The sequence below is a fragment of the Stomoxys calcitrans genome, chromosome 4 (genome assembly GCF_963082655.1).
Source record: "Stomoxys calcitrans chromosome 4, idStoCalc2.1, whole genome shotgun sequence".
Classification (NCBI taxonomy): domain Eukaryota; kingdom Metazoa; phylum Arthropoda; class Insecta; order Diptera; family Muscidae; genus Stomoxys; species Stomoxys calcitrans.
This window is the reverse complement of record NC_081555.1, coordinates 170,178,639-170,204,813: the sequence shown is the minus strand read 5'-3', so window position 1 is coordinate 170,204,813 and position 26,175 is coordinate 170,178,639. Positions and strand designations below refer to the sequence as shown.

At 40.1% G+C, this 26,175-nt stretch overlaps 1 protein-coding gene across 1 annotated transcript; it reads right to left on the bottom strand.

The window, feature by feature from the left end:
* Positions 1–157: 157 nt before the first annotated feature.
* LOC106081189 (uncharacterized) lies at positions 158–26,175 on the bottom strand. The gene is made up of 8 exons (XM_059367370.1): positions 25,608–26,175; positions 15,329–15,425; positions 14,354–15,269; positions 13,773–14,288; positions 5,454–5,702; positions 5,230–5,385; positions 3,831–5,165; positions 158–348 (listed from the first exon to the last, which is right to left on the bottom strand). The coding sequence occupies exons 1-8, from the start codon at positions 26,046–26,048 to the stop codon at positions 288–290; spliced, it is 3,771 nt and encodes a 1,256-aa protein (XP_059223353.1). The 5' UTR covers positions 26,049–26,175; the 3' UTR covers positions 158–287.

Here is a 26,175-nt window from a genome sequence, read left to right as displayed (position 1 = left end):
CAACTGGAGTTTTATGCACTTCTCCCAAATGTTTTTTATTTGAGTTTGTATCATTTTTTTTTTTTTTGGATTTGTTTGCTAAGTTATTTTTTTTAAGCCTATTTAGATTTTTCTATGTAGTTTTGCAGAGAATTTCATAGCTTTGTTTTTGTTGTTGTTGTTGTTGTTGTTGTTTTCTGATTCTGATGATGTTGTAGATTTTGTGGTTGCTGTGATTTGTGTCATTTTTTGTAGTTTTTCTTTTTAAGTATCTTATTGACCACTTTGCGAAAAAGATTGGGTTTTATTCATAAATACCCCAGGGTGGCATAGGTCTTGGTAAAGGTACCATCGCTGGTGGTCACATTTCTGTAAAGATAGACAATACTACATTTTTATATATTTAACATTGGATTGCTTGGCGTTACGGCATGGGTCAATGGTGGGTGGTGCGCAATATGATTTGCATTTACATACATGTGGCACTAGGGCTAAGCGATGAAATGTATGAACTCAAATTTATACATTTAAAATTTTTTTTTTTTAAATATGTACATAGTATGTTATTTAAATAAGTCGGGGATTTAAAATTGGGAAACATATTTTTAATTGAATTGATATATTGTTAAATATGGTATAGTTAAGAAAGGTAATGTAAGGTAATGGAAACAAGTAACAGCGTGCTAAGTTCGCTCGGACTGAATCGTATATACCCTCCACCATGGATCGCATTTGTCGAGTTCTTTTCCCGGCATCTCTTCTTAGGCAAAAAAAGGATAAAAGAAAAGATTTGCTCTGCTATTAGAGCGATATCAAGATATGGTCCGGTTTGGACCACAATTAAATTATATGTTGGAGACCTGTGTAAAATGTCAGGCAATTCGAATAAGAATTGCGCCCTTTGGGGGCTCGAGAAGTAAAATAGAGAGATCCATTTATATGGGAGCTGTATCAGGCTATAGACCGATTCAGACCATAATAAACACATATGTTGATGGTCAGGAGAGGATTTCAGGCACACCGGATAATAGTTGCTACCTCTAGAGGCTCAAGAAATCAAGATCCCAGATCGGTTTAAATGGCAGATATATCAAGTTATTGACCGATTTGAACCTTATTTGATACAGTTGTTGAAAGTAAGAATAAAATACGTCTTGCAAAATTTCAGCCAAATAGGATAAGAATTGCGCCCTCTGGAGGTTCAAGAACTAAAGACCCAAGATCGGTTTATATGGTAGCTATATCAGGTTATGGACCGATTTGAACCTAATTTAGCACAGTTGTTAAAAGTCAACGCAAAACACGTCGTACAAAATTTCATTTCAATCGGACAAGAATTGCGCCCTCTAGAGGCTCAAGAAATCAAGACCCAAGATCGGTTTATATGGCAGCTATATCTGGTTATGGACCGATTTGAACTTAATTTAGCACAGTTGTTAAAAGTCATAGCAAAACACGTCGTGCAAAATTTCAGTCAAATCGGATAAGAATTGCGCCCCTTAGAGGCTCAAGAAGTCAAGACCCAAGTTGGGCTTATATGGCAGCTATATCAGGTTATTGACCGATTTGAACCATACTTGGTAAAGTTGTTGAATATCATAATAAAACACTTCGTGCAAAATTTCGTTCCAATCGGATAAGAATTGCGCCCCCTAGAGGCTCAAGAAGTCAAGACCCAAGATCGGTTTATATGGCAGCTAATTCATGTTATGAACCGATTTAAACCTAATTTAGCATAGTTGTTGGAAGTCGTAGCAAAACACGTCGTGTAAAATTTCATTCCAATCGGATAAGAATTGCGCCATCTACAGGCTGAAGAAGTCAAGACCCAAGTTGGGCTTATATGGCAGCTATATCTGGTTATGGACCGATTGGAACAATACTTAGCACAGTGGTTGGATATCATAACAAAACACTTCGTGCAAAATTTCATTCCAATCGGATGAGAATTGCGCCCTCTAGAGGCTCAAGAAGTCAAGACCCAAGATCGGTTTATATAGCAGCTATATCAGGATATTGACCGACTTGAACCTAATTTAGCACAGATATTAAAGGTCATAGCAAAACACGTCGTGCAAAATTTCATTTCAATCGGATAAGAATTGCGCCCTCTAGAGGCTCAAGAAGTCAAGATCCAAGATCGGTTTAAATGGCAGCTATATCAGGTTATTGACCGATTTGCGCCATACTTGGCACGGTTATTTGAATACATAAAAAAAAACACCTTATGCAAAGTTTGAGCCAAATCGGACTACAATTGCGCCCTCTGCAGGCTCAAGAAGTGAAGACCCAATATCGGTTTGTATGGCAGCTATATCAAAACATGGACCGATTTGGCCCATTTACAATCCCAACCGACCTACACTAATAAAAAGTATTCGAGCAAAATTTCAAACGGCTAGCTTTACTCCTTCGAAAGTTAGCGTGCTTTCGACAGACAGACGGACGGACGGATGGACGGACGGACATGGCTAAATCGACTTAAAATGATATGGCGATCAAGAATATGAACATTTTATGGGGTCTCAGACGCATATTTCGAGGTGTTACAAACAGAATGACGAAATTAGTATGCCCCCATCCTATGGTGGAGGGTATAAAAATTTTCACCACTGGTTATGTCGACCTAATGCTGGCGACATTTGCCAGGTACTGTACCATCTGGTATGGCAGCCATACAAACACTTATCCCCAAAAGAGTTGTCGAACGGCATGGCGCAGCCGTTCAGACATGGCTATTAAAACTAGGCTCCATATCATTGAGCTTAAACTTGAATCGGATAGCACTCAGGGATATGCAAGTTTGCCCATGAACATTTGCATTTGCAGTATAGACTTGAGGTTTACCGCTCTGCTGTCGCTGGCTAGAACAGAGGTCTCAGTCATTCTTATGAAATATCCCTGTTTGATCGGAAAACATGCTGACAGGCTGAAAGATGCAATTAACGAAGGACGTCGAGGAAGAAGAGACTATAAAAAATTTGCTGTGTGTGTGTGTGTGCCGCACTGTCAGGCAGAATGAGTTCCACTTGTGAACATTCGCAAGTTATTGGGCTTTTTAAAGAGATCTGGATGTTTCAAGGGTAGGAACCTTTTCCTGTGGTATCACAATGGACGAAAACGGCTAAGTGAGTCCAATCGCAGACTGCCACATAAACATAAACTTATTCATTTTTTATATCCTACACCACCACTCTGATACAGAGTACTATAACTTTGTTTGCAAGACCCAGAAGGAAGAGAGATGGACCCATTGATAAGTAAACCGACCGACTCAGAATCACTTTCTGATTCGATTCAGCTATGTCCGCCTGTCTGAATGTCTGTCATAACGACGTCTGTCATTCCATTTTATTTTGTGTACAAAGTAAAGGTCGCTATTCTTATCTTATAGCTCTCATATATATGTTCGTATAATTTTGACTAATATTCCAATGCCTCGTCATTTGTAAACCGATTGTCACGAATTTTTTTTCTTATGAATCTTCATATTACTGCTGAATTTCATAGAAATCGGTTCAGATTTAGATATGGCACTTTTATATGTCCTTCGATTATCTTTCTTTAAGGACCTTTGCAGAAAGATTTGTCATCCAATCTAGTAAAAATTTTGGTAATTTTCAAATTTCAGCAAATTCTAATTTCGATGACTAAATCAGCACACCGAATGTAGTGTAGGGCATCAAAAGGCCGCCGACTTTAGGCCGTCCTTACTTGTGTATGTTTTGATTTTGGATTTTGTTAAGCATCAATAATTTCTAAATAAGCTTTTTGCATTCACTATTTTAGCTGTTTTTTCCCGCCACCAATTGAAAAGCTTTCAACTCCAAGCAAACATTGTTTATACTCACTCGTCCTCCCAGGGACAGACTGTGGTTAGGTCCGCTTCCGGTTTGGCACTGCTACTCTCTTTTGCCACAGTAGCCGTGGTGACAGCCGCTGAAGTGCTGGCCTTTTCCTTCTCCTTATCTTTTTCTTCGGCCGAGGCCGACTTCTTGGCCTCCAGGTGGCGCTTTTTGCGTTTCTTACGTGCCTCCTCAGCGGTGGTGGATTTGTTTATGCTGCTAAGGGGAAGTTTGGCTGATTTATCGGGTAGTGCGGCATCTTTGGGCTTTAACTCTTCACTGTACTCCTCGTCCACAGTGTCGGTGTCCATTTCAGCTAAGGGCGCCATGGAGGGTGCAGGCGTGGGAGCAGGTGGTATATAGCCCATGGTGGATTCAGAGTCGGCAATATCAAAATCATTTTTACCATCATCGCCGAATTCGAGACCCTCCTGATATTCATCGGTGGTGGGTGAGAGTTCTTCGAGTGGCGAAGAGGGTGGAAGCTCTTCCTGTGGCTGATTTTGTTCGGGTGACTCATTGTCCTTGTCAGAGCCGGGATCTGCAGCACTTTCCTTATCGGGATTTTGTTTAGCCGATGCCGAGGGACTCTGGGCTGGCTGATCTACCGCAATGCTTTCCTGATCCCCTGCACTGACAACACATTCACAGGTTTGATATTCAGGTGTCTTAACTTCCACTTTACCCTCCTCACCATCATCAATTTGTATAGTAGGTGGTGAGACATCCAGGCATTCTTGACTTTCGCACAGCTTTTCATAGCCTTCGGAGGATTCTAGCAACTCTATTTGTACCTCTTGAATTTCAGAGTCTACTTCAGCTCCCAATTCTCTGGCCTCATTGGCGCGGGTGGTTTCTTCGCCCTCTTGCATGGCATGCAATGACTCACTGGGTGAACTGTCACGAGGACTTTGCTCAGCATGCGTCTGAGTTTCGGCGCTTACCAGTGCCGTTTGTTCCTCGGGCGGTGGTGTTACTTTAGTCACTGGTGGTGGTGTGGGTGTGGCATTTGGTGTCGGCAGTACGGCTGAGCCAGAGGACTCGCTATTTCGTTCCGAGATTGCAAGTTTATTCAATTCCTCTTCCACTTCAGCATCTGAGGACGAAGGTGGATCTTTGGTAACAACATTGGTGGCGGCGACGGCGGTGGTGATGTTGTTGGTGGTGGTAGAGGCAATATTGCCACCAAGAGCCACCACCGCAGTGGTGGCATGTTGAGCTCCCTGCAAAGGGGCAAAGAGAGCGGGGAAATTGCCCTGTTGCAAGGTCACCGTTGGCGAAGGTGTCGTAGAAGTTTTCGCACCAGTAGACGGTCGTCCTGAAGGAAACTCAGATATACGGCTGCAAGAAAGAAGAAGAAGCAGAGCTTGTATGAGACTGTTGAAAAAATGTTTAACTACCATACCTCGGTGTAAAGGACACTGATGCTCTTCGTTGTTCGGTGAAATTTGGTAGTAAACGTTTCATGCCCGCCGCCTCACCACTGTCAACGGTGTTTTGATGGCGAATGCCTAAATTGCGTTGCAATCTATCTGATACTTCGGTGTTGTCCGAGGAAGTGCTGTAAAAGAAATGAAGCAAATCTAAATTGCAAGCAAGATTGGTGGTTTTGGAACCTCCCCCTCTCACCTGGTTAATCTTTGTGCGCTTGTTTTTATGGCTGGTAATTGTGCTGGTGCAGCTGGCGCCGGTGCCGGCTCATCCTCCTGTTCCCAGGGACACACTGACAATTGAACTGGTGCCGCTGCCGGTGGTGGCACTGGCTTGGGAGCTTGTGTTGCAGGTGGTTCATCCGGTTCGTCCCAAGGACACACTGCACTACTGCCACCAATTTCCACAGTAGTCTCCAGACGAGCTGCCTTACCTTTTGGCGTATCTCTGTGAAGTGTTAAAATCACCAACAATTATTGTCAATCATTAGCAGTTAGCAGCTCCATGTTTGGTACAGCTTTAGGATTTAGTTGGTATTAAGACAGAGTTTTATTTTTAGGGGTTTTTACAACATTTATTGGTATGGACATTTCAATGTTATACCGTACTCAAGGAGTTTTGGAGATTTTTCAAATGAAAAAGTAACAAGTAAAAAGGCGTTAAGTTCGGCCGGGCCGAACTTTGGATACCCACCACCTCGGGTATATATGTAAACCACCTTTCATCGGTGAAAATTTCATACCTTATACTCATATACCTCATACTGTGTCAAATTTCAGTGAAATCGGATTATAAATGCGCCTTTTATGGGGCCAAGACTTTAAATCGAGATATCGGTCTACATGGCAGCTATATCCAAATCTGGACCGATTTGGGCCAAGTTGCATAAACATGTTGAAAAGCCTAACACAAAGCACTGTCCCAAATTTCGGCGAAATCGGACAATAAATGCTCTCATATGGGTTCTAAACCATAAATCGAGAAATCGGTCTATATGGCAGCTATATGCAAATCTGGACCGATCTGGGCAAAATTTAAGAAGGACGTCGAAGAGCCTAACCAAACTCACTATGTCAAATTTCAGCGACATCGGACAATAAATGCGTCTTTTATCGCCCCAAAACCTAAAACCTAGATATCTGTCTATATGGCAGCTATATCCAAATCTGGACCGATCTGTGCGATATTGCAGAAGTATGTCAAGGGGCTTAACTTAACTCCCTGTTCCAAATTTCGGCGACATCAGACAATAAATAAGCATTTTATGGGCTCAAAACCATAAATCAAGAAATCGGTCTATATGGCAGCTATATCTAAATCTGAACCCATCTGGACCAAATTGAAGAAATATGTCAAAGGGCCTAACACAACTCACTGTCCCAAATTTCAGCAACATCGGATAATGAATGTGGTTTTTATGGGCCTTACACTAAATAATTAAACTAAAATACTAAATCGGAGGATCGATCTATATGGCAGCTATATCCAAGTCTGGACCGATTTGAGCCAAATTAACGAAGGATGTCGAAGGGCCTAAGACAACTCACTGTCCTAAATTTCAGCGAAATCGGATAATAAATGTGGCTTTTATGGGCCTTAGACCCTAAATCTGAGGATCGGTCTATATGACAGCTATATCCAAATCTGGACCGATCTGAGCCAAATTGACGAAGGATGTCGAAGGGCCTAACACAACTCACTACCCCAAATTTCAACAAAATCGGGTAATAAATGTGGCTTTTATGGGCCTAAGACCCTAAATCGGCGGATCGGTCTATATGGGGGCTATATCAAGATATAGTCCGATATAGCCCATCTTCGAATTTAACCTGCTTATGGACAAAAAAAGTATCTGTGCAAAATTTCAGCTCAATATCTCTATTTTTAAAGACTGTAGCGTGATTTCAACAGACAGACGGTCGGACGGACGGACATGTCAAGATCGTCATAGATTTTTACGCTGATCAAGAATATATATACTTTATAGGGTCGGAAATGGATATTTCGATGTGTTGCAAACGGAGTGACAAAATGAATATACCCCCATCCTTCGGTGGTGGGTATAAAAAGGCTTGATGTTCGGCCGTGCAGAACATTAGGTACCCAAAAGTCTGGATATATTTTTTAACATTATATACCTATTCACCTTTTTCAGCCGGTGGGGGCTGGACTTGGAAATCATAGTCCTCCATGAAGGCTCAGGAGCCGTGCGCGCGCATAGGTCGGTTGGGATTGTAAATGGACCATATCGGTCCATGTTTTGATATAGCTGCCATATAAAACGGATCTCGGGTCTTGACTTCTTGAGCATCTAGAGGGCGCAATTCTATTCCGATTTGGCTGATATTTTGCACATCGATATCACTTCCAACAACTATGCAAAGCATGGTCTAAATCGGTTGATAACCTGATATAGCTGCCATATAAACCGATCTTGGATCTTGACTTTTTGAGTCGCTAGAGGGCGCAAATCTAATACGATTTGTCTGAAATGTTGCATTACGTGTTCTGGTATGACTCCCAATAACTGTGCCAAGTATGGTCTAAATGAGCCTCTAGAGGGCTTAATTCTTATCCAATTTGACTGAAAGTTAGCATGACGTGTTCCGCTATGACTTCCAACAACTGTGCTAAGTATGGTTGAAATCGGTCTATAACCTGGTATACTTGCCATATAAGCCGGTGTTGGGTCTTGATTTCTTGAGCTTATAGAGGGCACAATTCTTATCCGATTTGGCCGAAATTTTGCATGAAGCGTTTTATTTTGCCTTCCAATAACTGTGTCAAGTATGGTCTAAATCTGTCCATACCCTGATATAGCCGCCATATAAACCGATCTCCCGATTAGACTTCTTGGGATTCTAGAGGGCGCAATTCTTATCTAATAATGGTTGAAATTTTGCATATGTCGTTTTGATATGACTTCCAACAACTCTATCGGTATGTAACCTCATATAGCTGCCATATAAACTGATCTCTCAGTTTGAAGTTTTGAGCCTCTGGAAGGCACAATTATTATTCGATTTGTCTGAAATTTTGCACGTGGTGTTTTTCCATTTGAAAAAGTCATTTAAAGAACTTGACAAATGCGATCCATGGTGGAGGGTATATAAGATTCGGCCCTGCCGACCTTAGTACGCTTTTATTTTTAAACATTTTAGCCCTTCGGAAGATCTGATTCTCTTTCCGTAGAAGTGCATGGAATGTCAGTTCTATTCCTACCAGCATAATGCTTCTTGGCTCGATTGCGCTAGCAAAGACCTCGCTCATTGCTGCCATCATCCTGCTGACCACATCTTTTGATCAGCTGGAAACACCACTCAACGGTTGCAAATGCAAATTTGCCCATGAACATTCCATTAAGGAACGGGGGCATACTTCTCACTTATTGATGAGTGTTGTCCGATCCAAGTTTAAGCTCAATGATAAGGGACCTCCTTTTTATAGCCGAGTCTGAACGGCGTGCCGCAGCGAGACACCTCTTTGTGGAGAAGTGTTTACATGGCTGCCATACCAAATGGTACAATACCTCCCAAATGTCGGCCAGCATTAGGAGGGGATAAACATCGTTGAACATTTTCATTATGTTCCAGATTTAATTAAAAATGCCATAGCTACTCTCTCTCGATTTAAGTTTTTGGGACCATAAAAGGCGCATTTATTATCCGATGTCGCCTAAATTTGGGACAGTAAGTTGTCTTAGACCCTCGGCATCTTTCTGCAATATGGCACAGATCGGTCCAGATTTGGACAAAGCTGCCATATAGACGGATCTCTCGATTTAAGGTCTTTGGCCCATAAAAGGCGCAGTTATTGTCCGATGTCGCCGAAATTTGGGACAGTGAGTTGTGTTAGGGCCTTCGACATCATGTATTAATTTGGTACAGATCGGTCCAGATTTGGATATAGCTGCCATATAGAAGGATCCGCCGATTTAGGGTTTTAGGCCCATAAAAGCCACATTTGTTATCCGATGTTGCTGAAATTTGGGATAGTGAGTTGTGTTGGGCTCTTCGACATCAATCTTCACTTTGGTCCCGATCGGTCCAGATTTGGATATAGCTGCCATATAGACCGATCCTCCGATTTAGGGTCTTAGGCCCATTAAAGCCACATTTATTTTCCGATTTTGCTGAAATTTGCGACAGTGAGTTGTGTTAGGCTCTTCGACATACTTCTTCAATTTGGCTCAGATAGATCCAGATTTGGATATAGCTGCCATATAGACCGATCCGCTGATTTAGGGTCTTAGACCCATAAAAACCACATTTATTATCCGATTTTGCTGAAATTTGGGGCAGTGAGTTGTGTTAGGCCCTTCGACATCCTTCGTTAATTTGATCCAGATCGGTCCAGATTTGGATATAGCTGACATATAAACCGATCCTCCGATTTAGGGTCTTAAGCCCATAAAACCCACATTTATTATCCGATTTTGCTGAAATTTGGAACAGTGAGTTGTGTTAGGCCCTTCGACATCATTCTTCAAATTGGCCCAGATCAGTTCAGATTTCAATATAGCTGCCATATAGACCGATCTCTCGATTTAGGGCCTTAGACCCATAAAAGCCACATTTTTTATCCGATTTTGCTGAAATTTGGGACAGTGAGTTGTGTTATGCCCTTCGATATCCTTCTTCAATTTGGCCTAGATCGGTTTGGATTTGGGTATAGTTGCCATATAGACCGATCCTCCGATTTAGGGTCTTAGGCCCATTAAAGCCATATTTATTTTCCGATTTTGCTGAAATTCGGGACAGTGAGTTGTGTTAGGCCCTTTGATATCCCTATTCAGTTTGGCTTAGATCAGTCTAGATTTGGCTATAGCTGCCATATAGACCGATCCATCGATTTAGGGCCTTAGGCCCATAAAAGCCACATTTATTATCCGATTTTGCTGAAATTTTGGACAGTGACTTGTGCTAGGCCCTTCAATATCCTTATTCAATTTGGCCCAGATCGGTCCAGATTTGTTTATAGCTGCCATATAGACCGATCTCTCGATTTAAGGATTTGGGGCCATAAATGGAGCATTTAGTGTCCGATGTCATCGATATTTGGGACAGTGTATTAAGCTCTTCGACATACTTCTTCAATCTGGCTTAGATCGGTCCAAATTTGGATATATTGTAGTTGCCGTATAGACGGATCTCTCGATTTAAGCTCTTCCGCCCATAAAAGGCGCCTCGATCTTTTGCGCTCATTCTAAAATCTCTGACACCAAGTTTCGAGGTGTCTCCCACCACTTGATCTTTCCGTCGGGTTTTGGTCTTCCCGGTTTGCGTGTACCACCGTGTTTGCCTTCAAAAGACTTCTTTGCTGGAGCTTCTTCATGCATTCTGACAACAAGACCTAGTCAACGCAGCCGTTGTATTTTGATGCGTGTAACTATGCTATCGTCGTCATACAGCTCATACATCTCATGGTTCATAAGTTGCCTATATTCTCGATTATCGCAAACTGTTCCATATATTTTACGAAGCATCTTTCCCTCAAATACTCCAAGCACTGCCTCATCTGCTTTCACAAGTACCCATGCTTCCGAACCATATAACAGCACGGTTAATTTTAGTGTCTTGTATAGTGTAATCTTCGTCTGTCGAGAGGTGGCCTTGTTTCTAAATTGCCTACTTAGTCCAAAGGAGGCCACGTTAGCGCAGAGTTTAGCATGTCTGCCTATGACGCTGAACGCCTGGGTTCGAATCCTGGCGAGACCATCAGCAAAAATTGTCAACGGTGGTTTTTCCCTCCTAATGCTGGCAACATTTGTGAGGTACTATGCCATGTAAAACTTCTCACCAAAGAAGTGTCGCACAGCGGTACGCCTTTCTGGCTCGGCTATAAAATAGTAGGCCCCATATCATTGAGCTTAAACTCATTGTAATGTGAGAAGTTTGCCCCTGTTCCTTAGTGGAAAGTTCATGGGCAAAAAATTTGCATATTTACTTGTTCCAAAGTAGCATCTGTTTGCCAGTATTATTCTTCGCTTTATCTCAAAACTGGTTTCATTCGTTTTGGTTACGGCGGTGCCAAGGTAGATAAAGTTATTGACTGTCTCAAAGTTGTGGTTGCCAATTTTCTCCATTTTCTTTATCTGCTCGGTTGTGCAAGACTTTTTGGGAGTTGAAACCATCCATTTCGTCTTATCTCCATTTACTGTCTGACCCATTTTCACTGACTCTCTTTCGATTCTTTCAAAGGCTGCAGTTACTACTTACGATGACCGACTAATGATATCGATGTCGTCGTCGGCATAGGCGAGTAGAATGTGTTCTCTTGTGATTAGTGAGCCATATCTATTCATATCTGCATCTCGTATACTCTTCTCCAGCAGGATATTAAAGAGATCACACGTTAGGCTATCTCCTTGTCTACAACCCAGTTTGGTATTAAATATTTCGGAGAGATTCTTTCCTATTCTCACTGAGGAATGCGTTTCAGCAAGTGTCATCCTGGAGAGTCTTTTTGCAGGGATACCAAACTCAGACATGGCTTGAAATACCTTTCAACGTATACGAGTATCGAAGGCGGCTTTGTAGTGAACAAAGAAATGGTAGGTGTTGATTTATCCTTCTCGGTTCTTTTCCAGGATTTGGTGCAGTGAGTATATATGTTCCTGGGTGGTTTTACCAGGTCTAAAGCCGCATTGATAGGGCCCAATTATCTCATTGACTTTAGGTTTCACATCTTTCACACAGTACGCTCGAGAGTATCTTGTATGCGATGGGGAGGAGACTTATTCCTCTGTCGTTGGCACATTCCGTCTTATCTCCTTTCTGGTATATGGGACATATTGGGTTGCCCAAAAAGTACTTGCGGATTTTTTAAAAGGAAGTAAATGCATTTCTAATAAAACTTAGAATGAACTTTAATCAAATATACTTTTTTTCTAAAGCTAGCTAATAGCTGATAACTGACAGAAGAAAGAATGCAATTACAGAGTCACAAGCTGTGAAAAAATTTTTCAACGCCGACTATATTTCAAATCCGCAATTACTTTTTGGGCAACCTAGTATGCTAAGGGTGCAATCATTGGGTATGCATTCTTCTAGCTAGTTTGCGCAGACTAGCTGATGCATACGCCTTATCAGCGTGTCGTCTCCGGTCTTAAATAGTTCAGCGGGTAACCCGTCGGCTCCTGCTGCCTTGTTATTTTTTAGTCGAGTCAATGCTACTTGGTCCCATAACAGGCGCATTTATAATCTGATTTCTTTGAAATTTGTCACATTGATTGATGTTGGGCTTTTCGACATCCATGTAGCTACTAAAGAGACCATCGGATTTGGATGAAAGGCGGCCGAACTTGACGCCTTTTTACTTGTTGTAACAATATTTGTAACTGATTCAGCTTTTTCCAACGAATATAACATTGAACTGCCATACCTTTGTTTTGTTTTTTTTTTTTTTTATTTTATTATTAACAAAAATTTTATATAGCAAAATATGAGAAATATTAAGAAATAAAACAAAACAAAAAAAAAAACATTTAATTTTAATTTTAAATAAATAAATAAAATTAAAAAATTTAAATGGAGATAGTGAGAGATAGTTAGGTGATTTAAGTTTTGGGAACAACGAGTTTTGTGGTGGCAGAAAACACTTAACAGAGAGGCAAATTGGGTTTTAATCAATGTTAAGTTTTTTTACATTCCTCAGAGCTTGTTACGGTATGATAGATACAGGTTCGTATATAAAGAAAAAATAAATATAAATATATTTATATATAAACAATTTTATATATAAGTGATATTTTTTTGAAAAGTTCGAAGGACATCATTAACATCAACAACAATTAGAAGAAAAAGAAATTGGAAGTACATTGAGAATTTAAATTACAAAAGTCACAATGAATGTTCAAAGCAAACGGCCACAAGGAGAGACAACAAGAAATAGAGAGACATTGAGAGAGAGAGAGAGAGAGACTTAGATTGGGTTTTTGGATTTTGGTGTTTTTGGGAAATCTTACTGGTCTCTTGCAAAACTAATTTCGAGATTTCCATGGTCCTGTGCCAGGCGCATTTGTGATTGCCCACATTTGGTCTCTTGATAAGCTGGCAGCGTAGGCATATCGCCCCGATAAATACTTTCACTACTGTTGTTCGTTCATTCATTAGTTCGTGATGATAATGGTCGTGATGATGATGATTAGTACGATTAATTGTTTTGTTTGTGGTATCAATCAACAAAAAATTTTATTGGTTCATATATATTTTCTCAATGCAGAAAATAAATTCATGAGTGTAAACAAAATAAAACAGAGTTAAAGATTTTTTTTTAAATAAAATAAAAAAAATTAAAATAATTAAAAATTTTTTTTGTTAAAAAATTATTATTAAAAAAAAAAATAACAACCAATCTCATTATGGCAATCAATCAATCCAATTCATAAAAAAGCATTATGATTATCAATGTTAGTTAAAACAAATATTCCAATTAATTATTCAAGTTGTTTGTTTTAGTTGTTAAACTTTTTTTTTAAGCTGGTTACTCTTCGTTTGTCATTGTTTCACTACTCACCTGAATGGTATCTCACTGAGATTACTCTGCGAGTGAGAATGTGGCACCTTTGAGCTGCTGTCCTTGTTCACACCTATCACTGCCAATTCGTGGGCCGAACCGCTAAGACTACGATCACTGCCGCGTCGCCTAGTCAAACTGCCGGGAGGCGGAGCCGTGGACATAATAAACGAATTGCCACTGGACGCCATGGTATTTTTAGTACTGGACTCATTGCCACCCAGATTCGGTTGGCTGGACAAGGCGGCAGTCATTTTCTTTTTGGCACCACTAACCCCACCGAAATTGAAGAAACGCTTTTTATGGGCCGGCTGTATGCCGGTCTCCACCAAACGCTTATAGTGATCGGAGCGCACAAAGCGAGGATAGCAATCCTTTTTCAACAGCAGCATGTAAATATGATCCGAGGCCGAGTCGAAGGTGAAGCGTGAGGGATTCTGCAAGCCTTTCAGCACACTCTCCATGGTCTTGCCATCGATGTTGATCTCACAAGGGGCGCCGGGCTTAAGAAACTCCCTAGAAAAGGCCAGAAAAGAAAAATTAATGAAAGTTTATATTCTCCACCCCTTCTTCATATTTACTCATAAATCTCCTGCACTTTGCGTGGCACCTGCGAATGGGCCGACCTACGCAAACGATTCACCGCTATCCAAAATCGTATATTCTCATGGGAGTATTCTTTTTCCAAAAACGCTGTAAACTCTTGCAGACCTGTGGGATCGGTCACCAATTCCTCTATGGAAATGGCCCAACGCTTTACTCGCTTCTCTGTCGGTATGTCCACAAAGGTATTGTTCAGCTGCCAGAAGGTTATGTCTTCCGTAACCCAAGGATTTGAGGGCAATACGGGTTGCAAAAAGAAATCGTAGTCCGAAAAAGTCTCCGAATAGGTGACCAACGACTCACAGGCCTGTGACATTTTCATGCGTGTGCGATTCAAAGATTTCTTCAGATAATCCACATCCCTTTGCATATCCTCGAGTGTCTTCTTTTTATTCTGCTTTGTGCCCTGACGATCTCTGGAGGGTACAGGACATGGTTCCAGAGGGGTAAATTGCCCCGGTGGAGGTCGATGCACTCTCCAATAGGCCCTCTCCTGTGAGTCACCCACAATTTTCTCACCCTTCTTACGCTCCTTGGCCAGACGCACCTGCTCCTCTGCCTGCATGGAGATAATCTCCCATTTGCCTTTCAGATTTTTGTGCAGAGAGGCCAAAGCCTCCACTTCATAGTCCTCCAAGGCATGGCGTTGTTTGTTACGCAATGACCTCTTCACCAGATATATGGCATACTCGACATTGTCGGGCGCCTTGTGCTGCCAGGGCCAATAGTAGGGCGTTTGGAAACGATAGAGCGAGGAGTCGTCTTTGACCGTTAGAGTTTTGGAATCGTTGACAGGAAAAAAGTAACCATGAAGACATAGTTGATTGGCAATGTTTAGAGCTTCGGACTCTTCGATTTGTAGGCGATCCATAAGCCATTCGATAAGGTCGTATCCTGAAAGGTGTTGATTAATGAAAAGTTCAATGTGAATAGTTTGCCTAGTTAGCACTTACCCATAAAAGCATAGGGTATGGAAGTAAGAAACATCTTCTGCTGCCTCACTGGAACTCCATGTTCAGCATCTTGCATTTCACGCACCAGGGATTCCATCTGGAAAGTTTAAAATATGGTTTAAAAGTTTTAAATTTTAATAATCAATTTGTGTTTGTTTGCCGCTTTGATTGTTTGTTTGTGTGTTCCTTGTAGACTCAAAAACGGCTGAATACGATTTTCTTGAAATTCTCACAGATGGTGCATAAGAGAGCGATATCGCGTAGATGGCGCTTATACCCACCACCATAGGATGGGGATATACAAATTTCGTCACTCTGTTTGTAACACCTCGAAATATGCGCCTAAGACCCCATACAGTATATATATTCTTGATCGTCATGACATTTTAAGTCGAACTAGCCATGTCCGTCCGTCTGTCTGTCAAAAGCACGCTAACTTTTGAGGGAGTAGAGCTAGCCGCTTGAAATTTCGCACAAATACTTCTTGTGAGTGTAGGTCGATTGGGATTGTAAATGGACTATATCGGTTCATGTTTTGATATATAAACCGATCCTGGGTCTTGACTTTTTGAGCCCCTAGAGGGCGTAATTCTCGTCCGATTTGACTGAAATTTTGCTCATATTGTTCTGATATCACTTCCAACAGCTGTGCTAAGTATAGCGTAAATCGGTCCATAACCTGATATAGCTACCATATAAACCGATCGTGGTCTTGACTTCTTGAGCTTTTAGAAGGCGAAATTCTTATCCGATTTGACTGAAATTTTGCACATAGTGTTTTGATATCACTTCCAACAACTGTGCAAAGTATGGTCCAAATCGGTTCATAACCGGATATAGCTGCCATATAAACCGATCTTGGGTTTTGACTTCTTGAGCCAGTAGAGGGCGCAATTCTCGTCCGATTTGACTGAAATTTTGTTCATAGTGTTTTGATATCACTTCCAACAACTGTGCGAAGTATGGTCCAAATCGGTTCATAACCGGATATAGCTGCCATATTAACCGATCTGGGGTCTTGACTTCTTGAGCCTCTAGAGGGCGCAATTATTATCCGATTTAGCTGAAATTTTGCATGAGGTGTTTTGTTATGACTTTCAACAACTGTGCTAAGAATAGGTTTAATCGGTCCATAACCGGATATAGCTGCCATATTAACCGATCTGGGGTCTTGACTTCTTGAGCCTCTAGAGGGCGCAATTATTATCCGATTTAGCTGAAATTTTGCATGAGGTGTTTTGTTATGACTTTCAACAACTGTGCTAAGAATAGGTTTAATCGGTCCATAACCTGATATAGCTGCCATATAAACCGATCTGGGGTCTTGACTTCTTGAGCCTCTAGAAGGCGCAATTATTATCCGATTTAGCATAAATTTTGCACGAGGTGCAAAATTAGCAACAACTGTGCTAAGAATAGGTTTAATCGGTCCATAACCTGATGTAGCTGCCATATAAACCGATCTGGGGTTTTGACCTCTTGAGTTACTAGAGGGCGCAATTTTTATCCGATTTGGCTGAAATTTTGCATGACGTGTTTTGTTATGACTTTCAACAATTGTGCTAAGAATAGTTCAAATCGGTCCATAACCTGGTATAGCTGCCATATAAACCGATCTGGGGTCTTGACTTCTTGAGTTACTAGAGGGCGCAATTCCTATCCGATTTGATTGAAACATTGCATGACGTTTTTTGTTATGACTTCCAACAACTGTATTAAGAATGGCCCAAATCGCTCCATAACCTGATATAGCTGCCATATTAGCCGATCTGGGGGTTTGACCTCTTTAGTTACTAGAGGGCGCAATTTTTATCCGATTTGGCTGAAATTTTGCATGAGGTGTTTTGTTATGACTTTCAACAATTGTGCTAAGAATAGTTCAAATCGGTCCATAACCTGATATAGCTGCCATATAAACCGATCTGGGGTCTTGACTTCTTGAGCCTCTAGAGGGCGCATTTTTTATCCGATTTAGCTGAAATTTTGTACAACGGCTTCTCTCGTGACCTTTAACATAGGTGTCGAAAATGGCATGAATCAACCGATCTCCCTATTTTACTTCTTCAGACCCCAAAGTGCGCAATTCTTACTAGATTTGGCTGAAATTTTACACAAAGACTTCTACTATGGTCTCCAATATTCAGTTCAATTATGGTCCGAAATAAACCATAACTTGATTTAGGTCCAATAACATAGCCATTTTTTTTCTTTTATCCTTTGTTTGCCTAAAAACAGATACTGCGCAAAAAGAACTCGACAGATGCGATCCATGGTGGAGGGTATATAAGATTCGGCCCGGCCGAACTTAGCACGCTCTTACTTGTTTTCAATTAATTTTTCTTTGCTTGTTTGTCACGTACGTGAAGAGATGTCTACATCGTATTGTCAACATGATATAGTTTAGATAATTCCCATAGATGGCGTTGTATGCATGTTGCTTGAAGATAAATTGATGTCAATTCAGAAATAGACGTCAAGCGGACATTTTGTAGGATTTATATTAGCATTATACAATCCTTACTATTCTACATTACAAATTGTTATCGATTTTTATACCCTACACCACCACTGTTGTACAGGGCATTAAAGATTTGTGCATTTCTTTGCAACGCTAAGAAGAAGAAGAGCTAGACCCCTCGATAAGTTTACGGATCGGCTTAGAATCACTTCCTGATTCGATTTAGCTATGTCCGTCTGTCTGTCTGTCCGTCTGTCCATGTATTCTTGTAATCAAGATACAGGTCGCAGTTGTTGTCTGATTTTCACAAAATTTTGCATATGTCTCGTACGTAGACTCGATGGTGTAGGGTATTATATGGTCGGCTCCACCCGACTTTAGGCTTACTGGTTTACTTATGATATTATCAAACATAATTACCATCGATCTATTCGTTTCTTGCATAATTGATGGATAGCCCTTAATAACATTGCCTATCCTTTTCCTTTTTCTTCCCATATCGATATGCTCCTAATTGTCAATCAATCAATAAAAGTGCAGCAAGTAATTTGCCAGTTCTGCGATAATTAATTTTTCTATGGCCTTTCTTTTTAGCCACCAACATCATCATCATCAGCAATAGTTTGAATGATAATTGAGGCTTTTGCCTCTAGGTTGAGCAGCACTAATTAATAGTAATAGATGGGGAAGTGCAATCGTTCGATATCTTTGGACGATTCTTGCTGATGGCTGTAAAAATGCCAATGATTATGATGATGATGCTGGTGGTGCAGAATAGCCCATAGATATACGGCTTTGCTCTTTGAAATCGTCTACCTTTCATAGGCAATGTGAATATGAGATTTAATTATGCAGTCATGGCCGGATGTCCTTTTGTATTAATGCATTTAGAGTTCACTCTGCCAGCCGTGCAACACCAGCAACAGCCAAGACATTGGAGGGTAGATGGTGGTCCATGTCTTTTAAGTGCAATAACTAAAAATGGATTATTTCCTTGAATCACTGCTACTTACTTCCACATAAATTCATTTGTAGACAATGATTTTAATGAGTTCACAATTAATGCTGAGTTTTGTATTTACATGAAACGTCCTTGAACAAGAGTGCTTCGGGTAGGTAGTAAGGAATATTAGTTGGGATAGAATTTTTGTTTTAGACAATAGTAGAATTATAGTGAGAATGATGTGGTTAGGGCATGCGGCCAGCAACCTTGTTTACTAATCGTTTCACTAGGAGACCTTAAGTCTATTGTGTTCGAAGATGGAGAAACACAGATTGATATACACCAAACAGCGGTGAAAGACAAGAAAAACCATAGAAAAATGTAGCCAACTGATCGGGGAGAAATTCTCACCGATGAGAGTATGCTCCAATCAGTGATTTCAGGCCTCTACAGAATTCAAGAAATTGGGTGGTAAATAAAGCTTTTATGGGCTTCAGACCCTTTATCGGCAGATCGGTCTATATGACAGCTATATCTAAATATACACCGACCTGAATCATATGTGGGTCCTATATTAGGAGGCGTAAAACTACTTAAGGTTTAAAATTTCAGCGAAATCGGATAAAAAATAAAGCTTTTATGGGCTTTAGATCCTTTATCTGAAGATCGGTCTATATGGCAGCTATACCTAAATATAGTCCGATTTGATCCTTATTTGATCCAGATATCAGGAGGCTTAAAATAACCTTCTGTTCCAAATTTCAGGAAAATCGGGTGATAAATAAAGCATTTATGGGCTTCAGACCCTTTATCGGCAGATCGGTCTATATGGCAGCTATATCTAAATGTAGCCCGATCTGAACTACATTTGGGTCCTACGTTAGGAGGCGTGAAACTACTCAATGTTTAAAATATCAGCGAAATCAGTCAAAAAATAAAGCTTTTATGGGCTTTAGACCCCTTATCTAGAGATCGGTCTATATGGCAGCTATACCTAAATATAGTCCAATTTGATCCATACTTAGGTTAGATATCAGGAGGCTTAAGGTAACCCTTTGTTTCAAATTTCAGCGAAATCTGGTAATAAATAAAGCTTTTATGGGCTTCAGACCCTTAATCGGGAGATCGGTCTATATGACAGCTATATCTAAATATAGTCCAACATCGAACATATTTAAGCGAAACCTACTCACTGTTGCAAATTTCAGCGAAATCGGTTAAAAATAAAGCTTTTATGGACTTCAGACCCTTAATCGGGAGATCGGTCTATATGGCAGCTATATCTAAATATAGACAAATATCGACCATATTTAGGTCAGATGTCGGAAGGCCGAAACCTACTCACTGTTTCGAATTTCAGCGAAATCGGATGAAAAATAAAGCATTTATGGGCATTAGACCCTTTATCGGCAGAACGGTATATATGGCAGCTATATATAAATATAGTCCGATCTGAACCACATTTGGGTCCTATATTAGGAGGCATAAAAATACTTACTGTTTCAAATTTCAGCGAAATCGGTAAAAAAATAAAGCTTTTATGGCATTTAGACCCTTAATCGGCAGATCGGTCTATATGGCAGCTATATCTAAATATAGGATGATCTGCACCATATTCAGGTCCTATGTTAGGAGGCGTAAAACTACTTAAGGTTAAAAATTTCAGCGAAATCGGATAAAAAATAAAGCTTTTATGGGCTTTAGATCCTTTATTTGAAGATCGGTCTATATGGCAGCTATACCTTAATATAGTCCGATTTGATCCTTATTTGGGCCAGATATCAGGAGGCTTAAAATAACCTTCTGTTCCAAATTTCAGCAAAATCGGGTAATAAATAAAGCATTTATGGGCTTCAGACCCTTTATCGGCAGATCGGTCTATATGGCAGCTATATCTAAATGTAGCCCGATCTGAACTACATTTGGATCCTACGTTAGGAGGCGTGAAACTACTCAATGTTTAAAATATCAGCGAAATCAGCCAATAAATAAAGCTTTGATGGGCTTTAGACCCTTAATCGGGAGATCGGTCTATATGACAGCTATATATAAATATAATCCGATCTGAACCACATTTGGGTCCTATGTTAGGAGGCGTAAAAATACTCAATGTTTTAAATTTCAGCGAAATCGGTTTAAAAATAAAGCTTTTATGAGCTTTAGACCCTTTATCTGGAGATCGGTCTATATGGCAGCTATACATATTTATAGTCTGATTTAACCCATATTAAGGTCAGATGTCGGGAGGCTTAAGATAACCCTCTGTTTAAAATTTCAGCGAAATCGGGTAATAAATAAAGCTTTTATGGGCTTCAGACCCTTAATCGGCAGATCGATATATATGACAGCTATATATAAATATAGTCCGATATAGACCATATTTGGGCCAGATATCGGGAGTCCCAAAACTCCTCAATATTTAAAATTTCAGCGAAATCGGATGAAAAGTAAAGCGTTTATGGGCATTATACCCTTTATCGGAAAATCGGTCTATATAGCAGCTATATCCAAATATGGTCCGATTGGGCCCGTTGAAGAACTTAACCAGCGTGCATCAAAAAGACGTATCTGTGCCAAATTTCAGCTCAATATCTCAAGCTTTTTGAAAGCTCTAGAGTGATTACAACAGACGGATGGAAAGACGGGCAGACGGTCGGTTTATAACCTGATATAGCCGCGATATAAACCGACCTTGGGTCTTGACTTCTAGAGCTTCTAGAGGGAGCAATTCTTATCCGATTTGGTTGAATTTTAGCATAAAGTGTTCTGGTATGACTCCCAACTACTGTGCCAAGTATAGTTTAAATCAGTCAATAGCCTGATATAGCCGCCATATTAACCGATCTCCCGCCTCTAGAGGGCGTAATTTCCATTGGATTTGGCTGAAATTTAGCATGACTTGTTTCGTTATGGCTTTCAACAACTGTGCTTAGTATGGTGGAAATCGGTTAATAACTTGAAATAGCTGCCATATAAACCGATCTTGGTTCTTGACTTCTTTAGCTTCTAGAGGGCACAATTCTTATTCGATTTGGCTGAAATTTTGCGTGAAGTGTTTTATTTGGATTTCCAACAACTTTGTCAAGTATGGTCTAAATAAGTCCATATCCTGATATAGCCGCCATATAAACCGATCGATATCGATCGATAAACTTCATGGCCTTCTAGAGGGGGCAATTCTTATCCAATATGGTTGACATTTTGCACATGTCGTTTTGGTATGACTTCCAACAACTGTTCCAAGTATGGTCTAAGTCGGTATGTAGCCTAATATAGCTGCCATATATACCGACTTCCCAGATTGCCTGAAATTTTGGAGGTGGTGTTTTGCTATGACTAGTGCTTATACCCTACACAACTACTGTGGTACAGGGTATTATAACTTTGGGAATTAGTTTGTAACACATAAAAGGAAGAGAGATAGATCCATTGATATGTATACCGATCGACTCAAAATCACTTTCTGATTCGATTTAGCTATGTCCGTCTGTCTGTCTGTCCGTCTATCTGTCTGTCAATGTTAATTTGTGTTCAAACTTCAGGACGCAATTTTCATCCGATCGTCTTAAAATTTGGTATGGGCATGTTCTTAGGCCTAGAGACGAAGCTTATTGAAATTGGAACAAATCGGATCAGATTTGGATATAGCTTCCATATATATGTTCGTCCGATTTGCAGTAATACAGCAATAAAATGGTCATTTGTTAACCGATTCTCTTGAAATTTTAGTAGAAATGATTTTCTTATGACTCTCTATATTACTGGTGAATTTCATAAAAATCGGATCAGATTTGGATATAGCTCCCATATATAGGTTCGTCCGATTTGCAGTAATACTGCAATAAAATGGTCATTTATTAACCGATTCTCTCGAAATTTGGCAGGAAGGATTTTCTTAAAACTCGTTATATTTCAGTTGAATTGCATAGAAATCGGTTCAGATATGGATATAGCTCCCACATATATGTTCGTCCGATTTGAAGTAATACTGCAATAAAATGGTCATTTAATAACCGATTCTCTCGAAATTCAACAAGAAGGATTTTCTTATGACTCTAGATGTTACTGGCGAATTTCATAAAAATCGGTTCCGATTTGCATATAGCTCCCTTATATATGTTCGTCCGATTTGCAGTAATACTGCAATAAAATGGTAATTTTTTAACGGATTCTCTGGAAATTTGGCATGAAGGCTTTTCTTATAACTCTCAATATTACTGTTAAATTTTATAGAAATCGGTCCAGATTTGGGTATAGCTCCCATATATATGTTCGTCCGATTTGCAGTAATACAGCAATAAAATGGTCATCTGTTAACCGATTTTCTGGAAATTTGGCAGGAAGGAGTTCCTTATGACTCTCGATATAACTGGTGAATTTCATATAAATCGGTTCAGATTTGAATATAGCTCCCATATATATGTTCGTCCGATTTGCAGTTATACAGCAATAAAATGATAATCTGTTGTCCGATTCTCTGGAAATTTGGCAGGAAGGATTTCCTTACGACTCTCGATATTACTGGTGAATTTCAAAGAAATCGGTTTAGATTTAGATATAGGTCTCATATATATATATCGCCCGATTTTCACTCCTAGAACCACTACAAGCACTTTTATTGGCCAATCTTCCCAAAATTGTGTACAACGGTTTCCTCGACGACTTACACAATTTCCATGGGGTTTAGTCGAAATCGGTTCAGATTTAGATAAAGCTCCCAATATATGTTCGTCAGATTTTGGGTAATTTGCAATAATGTTGTCATTTTGCAACCGTAGTTTTTACAGTTTGAACATATTTGCTCGCCGAGGTCCATCAAAATTGGTTCAGAATTAGATGTAGCCCCCTTTTGTTTTTATAGGGTAGGTGTAGGGTATTATAAAGTCGGCACCACCCGACTTTAGCCTTTCCTTACTGGTTTAAATATGTGATTGATATTCAGTTGGCCTCTGTTTGTTCTGACAAATTCAATTGAAATAATTGTCAATAGTTTGTTTGAAAGAATTTTCATAGCTTATTGAATTCATTTAAAGAATTATTATTCATTACAAAAATTTATTTTGCTAAACAATATTTTGCTTAACAATGAACATTCTATGGAGTCTCTGTTTAATTGCATTTGGTAAGTAATGGTCTGTGATTGCGTAGAAAAGAATTTGACAACATCAATTGTTTTCAGTATTGAACGATTTTAATGAAGCCTTGCCTTTGAGGCATATAAAACGCAACAATTCATCCATGGAATTGAATCATAATGACATTTCCAAGGATTTCATTCTTATACACAACAGCAAGGATAATAGAGATGCAAAGGACAATGCCACAACGATGGAACTGGAGTGTGAAACATCTAAAGGTGAGCAAAGTATTTCACAAAATATTCCACAAAAAGCTCAAAATATCTTCGTATTTGCCAAAGACAACAAGAACTTAAAGGATAATGGAAATCCTCAAACCTTTATAAACAACCTAGGCCTTTTCTCAGATTTTCCTTTTGAGTTTATGAAGCGTGAAACCAATGTAGCAAAAGGGAATTCAAAAAATTCCCATGTTGCATTGATAACTAATCACAACGAAGTTAATTCTCAGAATAATGATAATGAACTATCAGCATTAGAGTTGTCCATTCCCTTTGGCATGTCTAATCTTCTGGGAACTCATATCATAAGACCCCTAACTTCAGACGCATGGAAATCTTTGTTGTCCTTTGATCAAATTAAGAGTTATGCTGATATGCTTTTGGACGATGGCAAAACAGGTAAGCATTCCAAGGTTTTTGGTAACTATGTTTATATTCAGTACCATGGCTTTGTTACATGCCGAAATATAGATTTTCTATACTGCAAAGAGTACCTTGTTGTCTATTGTAGTAGGTCATTATAAAAGAGACAATAATGTAGAAGGTTATTGTATAAGGGTTTTAAACTTAGGTTGAAGCCCTAGGGGGCGCCTTGGGTACGGATAAACGAGGAGGAATTTTGCAACAACAGGGGAACTTTTGTTCTTTCTGCGAAATCTTAAAGCTCAATAGGTACCGTGAATACTTAAATTTTAAGTTCGCCCGGGTCGACTCTTGCATATCGTCTACTATGGATAGGCGCAAGAAGTCAAATCTAAAGAGTGGTTTTTTATGGCAGCTATATCAGGTTATAGACCGATTTGGATCATACTCAGCATAGTTGTTAGAAATCAAAACAAAACACTACAGCCAAATCGGGTAAGAATTGCGTTCTCTGAGGCTCAATAAGTCAAGAAGAGAGATCGGTTTAAAAACAAGGACCCATATGACCCCTTTGAAATTCCAGCCGACCAACACTTACAGGAAGTATTTGTGCAAACGCATATCTTTACTATGATATCTCCCATTTGCAATCTCAGCTGACCTACACTAATATGAAATATTTTTGCAATATAGCTTTTTGGATATAGCTGCCATATAGACCGATCTCTCGATTTAAGGTCTTGGGCCCATAAAAAGGGCATTTATTGTCTGATTTTGCCAAAATTTGGGACAGTGAGTTTTTCTGAGCCTCACGATATCCGAAAATGGTTCAGGTCGGTTTATAATTGAATATATCTGCCTAAGAGACCAATATTTTGTTCTACAATATTGATTGGTGATTTGTATATAATACCCCACTCAATGTCCGTGCCGAATTTGGGTGCTTAAGTTATCCAGTTTTCACCGAATTGTGATGAAAGGAGATTTACATATATACCCGAGGTGGAGGGTATACAAAGTTCGGCCCAGCCGAACTTAGTGCCTTTTTAGTTTTTTTTTTTTTAATTTCCTATAGCTCTTAAAAAATCACCCCTTACTAATCTTTGCGCCATGATTGCCTCCAATCATCAATTAATTTCAATATCATCACACTCACCTTATCGAATGCCATGGGTCTGGAGAGCTTTTCCAGGGTCTGTTGCTGGTTGCTGCCACTTGCAGTCGATGTTGTTGACTGCAGGGTGGTTGAACTGCTGCTGCTGCTACTGCTGCCACCTGCGCCGGAAGTTGGCACCGTTGCCGATGCTCCGGAGTTGGGAGGCAGGGCGGCTGTGTGATGTTGCACTCCACCCCCACCATGATGTTTGATCAGGGCATGCCCAATGGAGGTGCCACTGAAAGCAGTGGCCGCTTGTGTGGTAGCCGAATAGGCGGTGGCTGTCGAAGCAAATGCTGGATTGGGCGTAACAGCGGTGGTGGGTATTGCAGTGCTGGCCTTGCCACACAAACTGGCATCGGGTCGATCGTGAAATGTCACCATCTGTTTTAGAACCAATTGACGATCTCTATCTGGCGGTACACCGCCAGGCGGCTCCATGGCCCCAGCACGTGAATTGGTGAGCGCCGTTGCCTTCGCCGCCCTGAGTGACCCAATGTGACACTCGTTTTGTTAGTTTTTCTCCTCGATGGAAGGCAATCAATTATTTTGGCAGGGACAAATGGAT

What these genes read in the sequence shown, in the direction of transcription:
- LOC106081189 (XM_059367370.1), bottom strand. Translation starts at nt 26,048, where the DNA reads ATGGAGCCGCCTGGCGGTGTACCGCCAGATAGAGATCGTCAATTGGTT. An exon ending in CTCAGTGAGATACCATTCAG is followed by an intron (nt 5,703 to 13,772) that starts GTGAGTAGTGAA and finishes AACACTTCACAG; the next exon opens with AGATACGCCAAAAGGTAAGG. An exon ending in AGCGCACAAAGATTAACCAG is followed by an intron (nt 5,386 to 5,453) that starts GTGAGAGGGGGA and finishes TTTCTTTTACAG; the next exon opens with CACTTCCTCGGACAACACCG.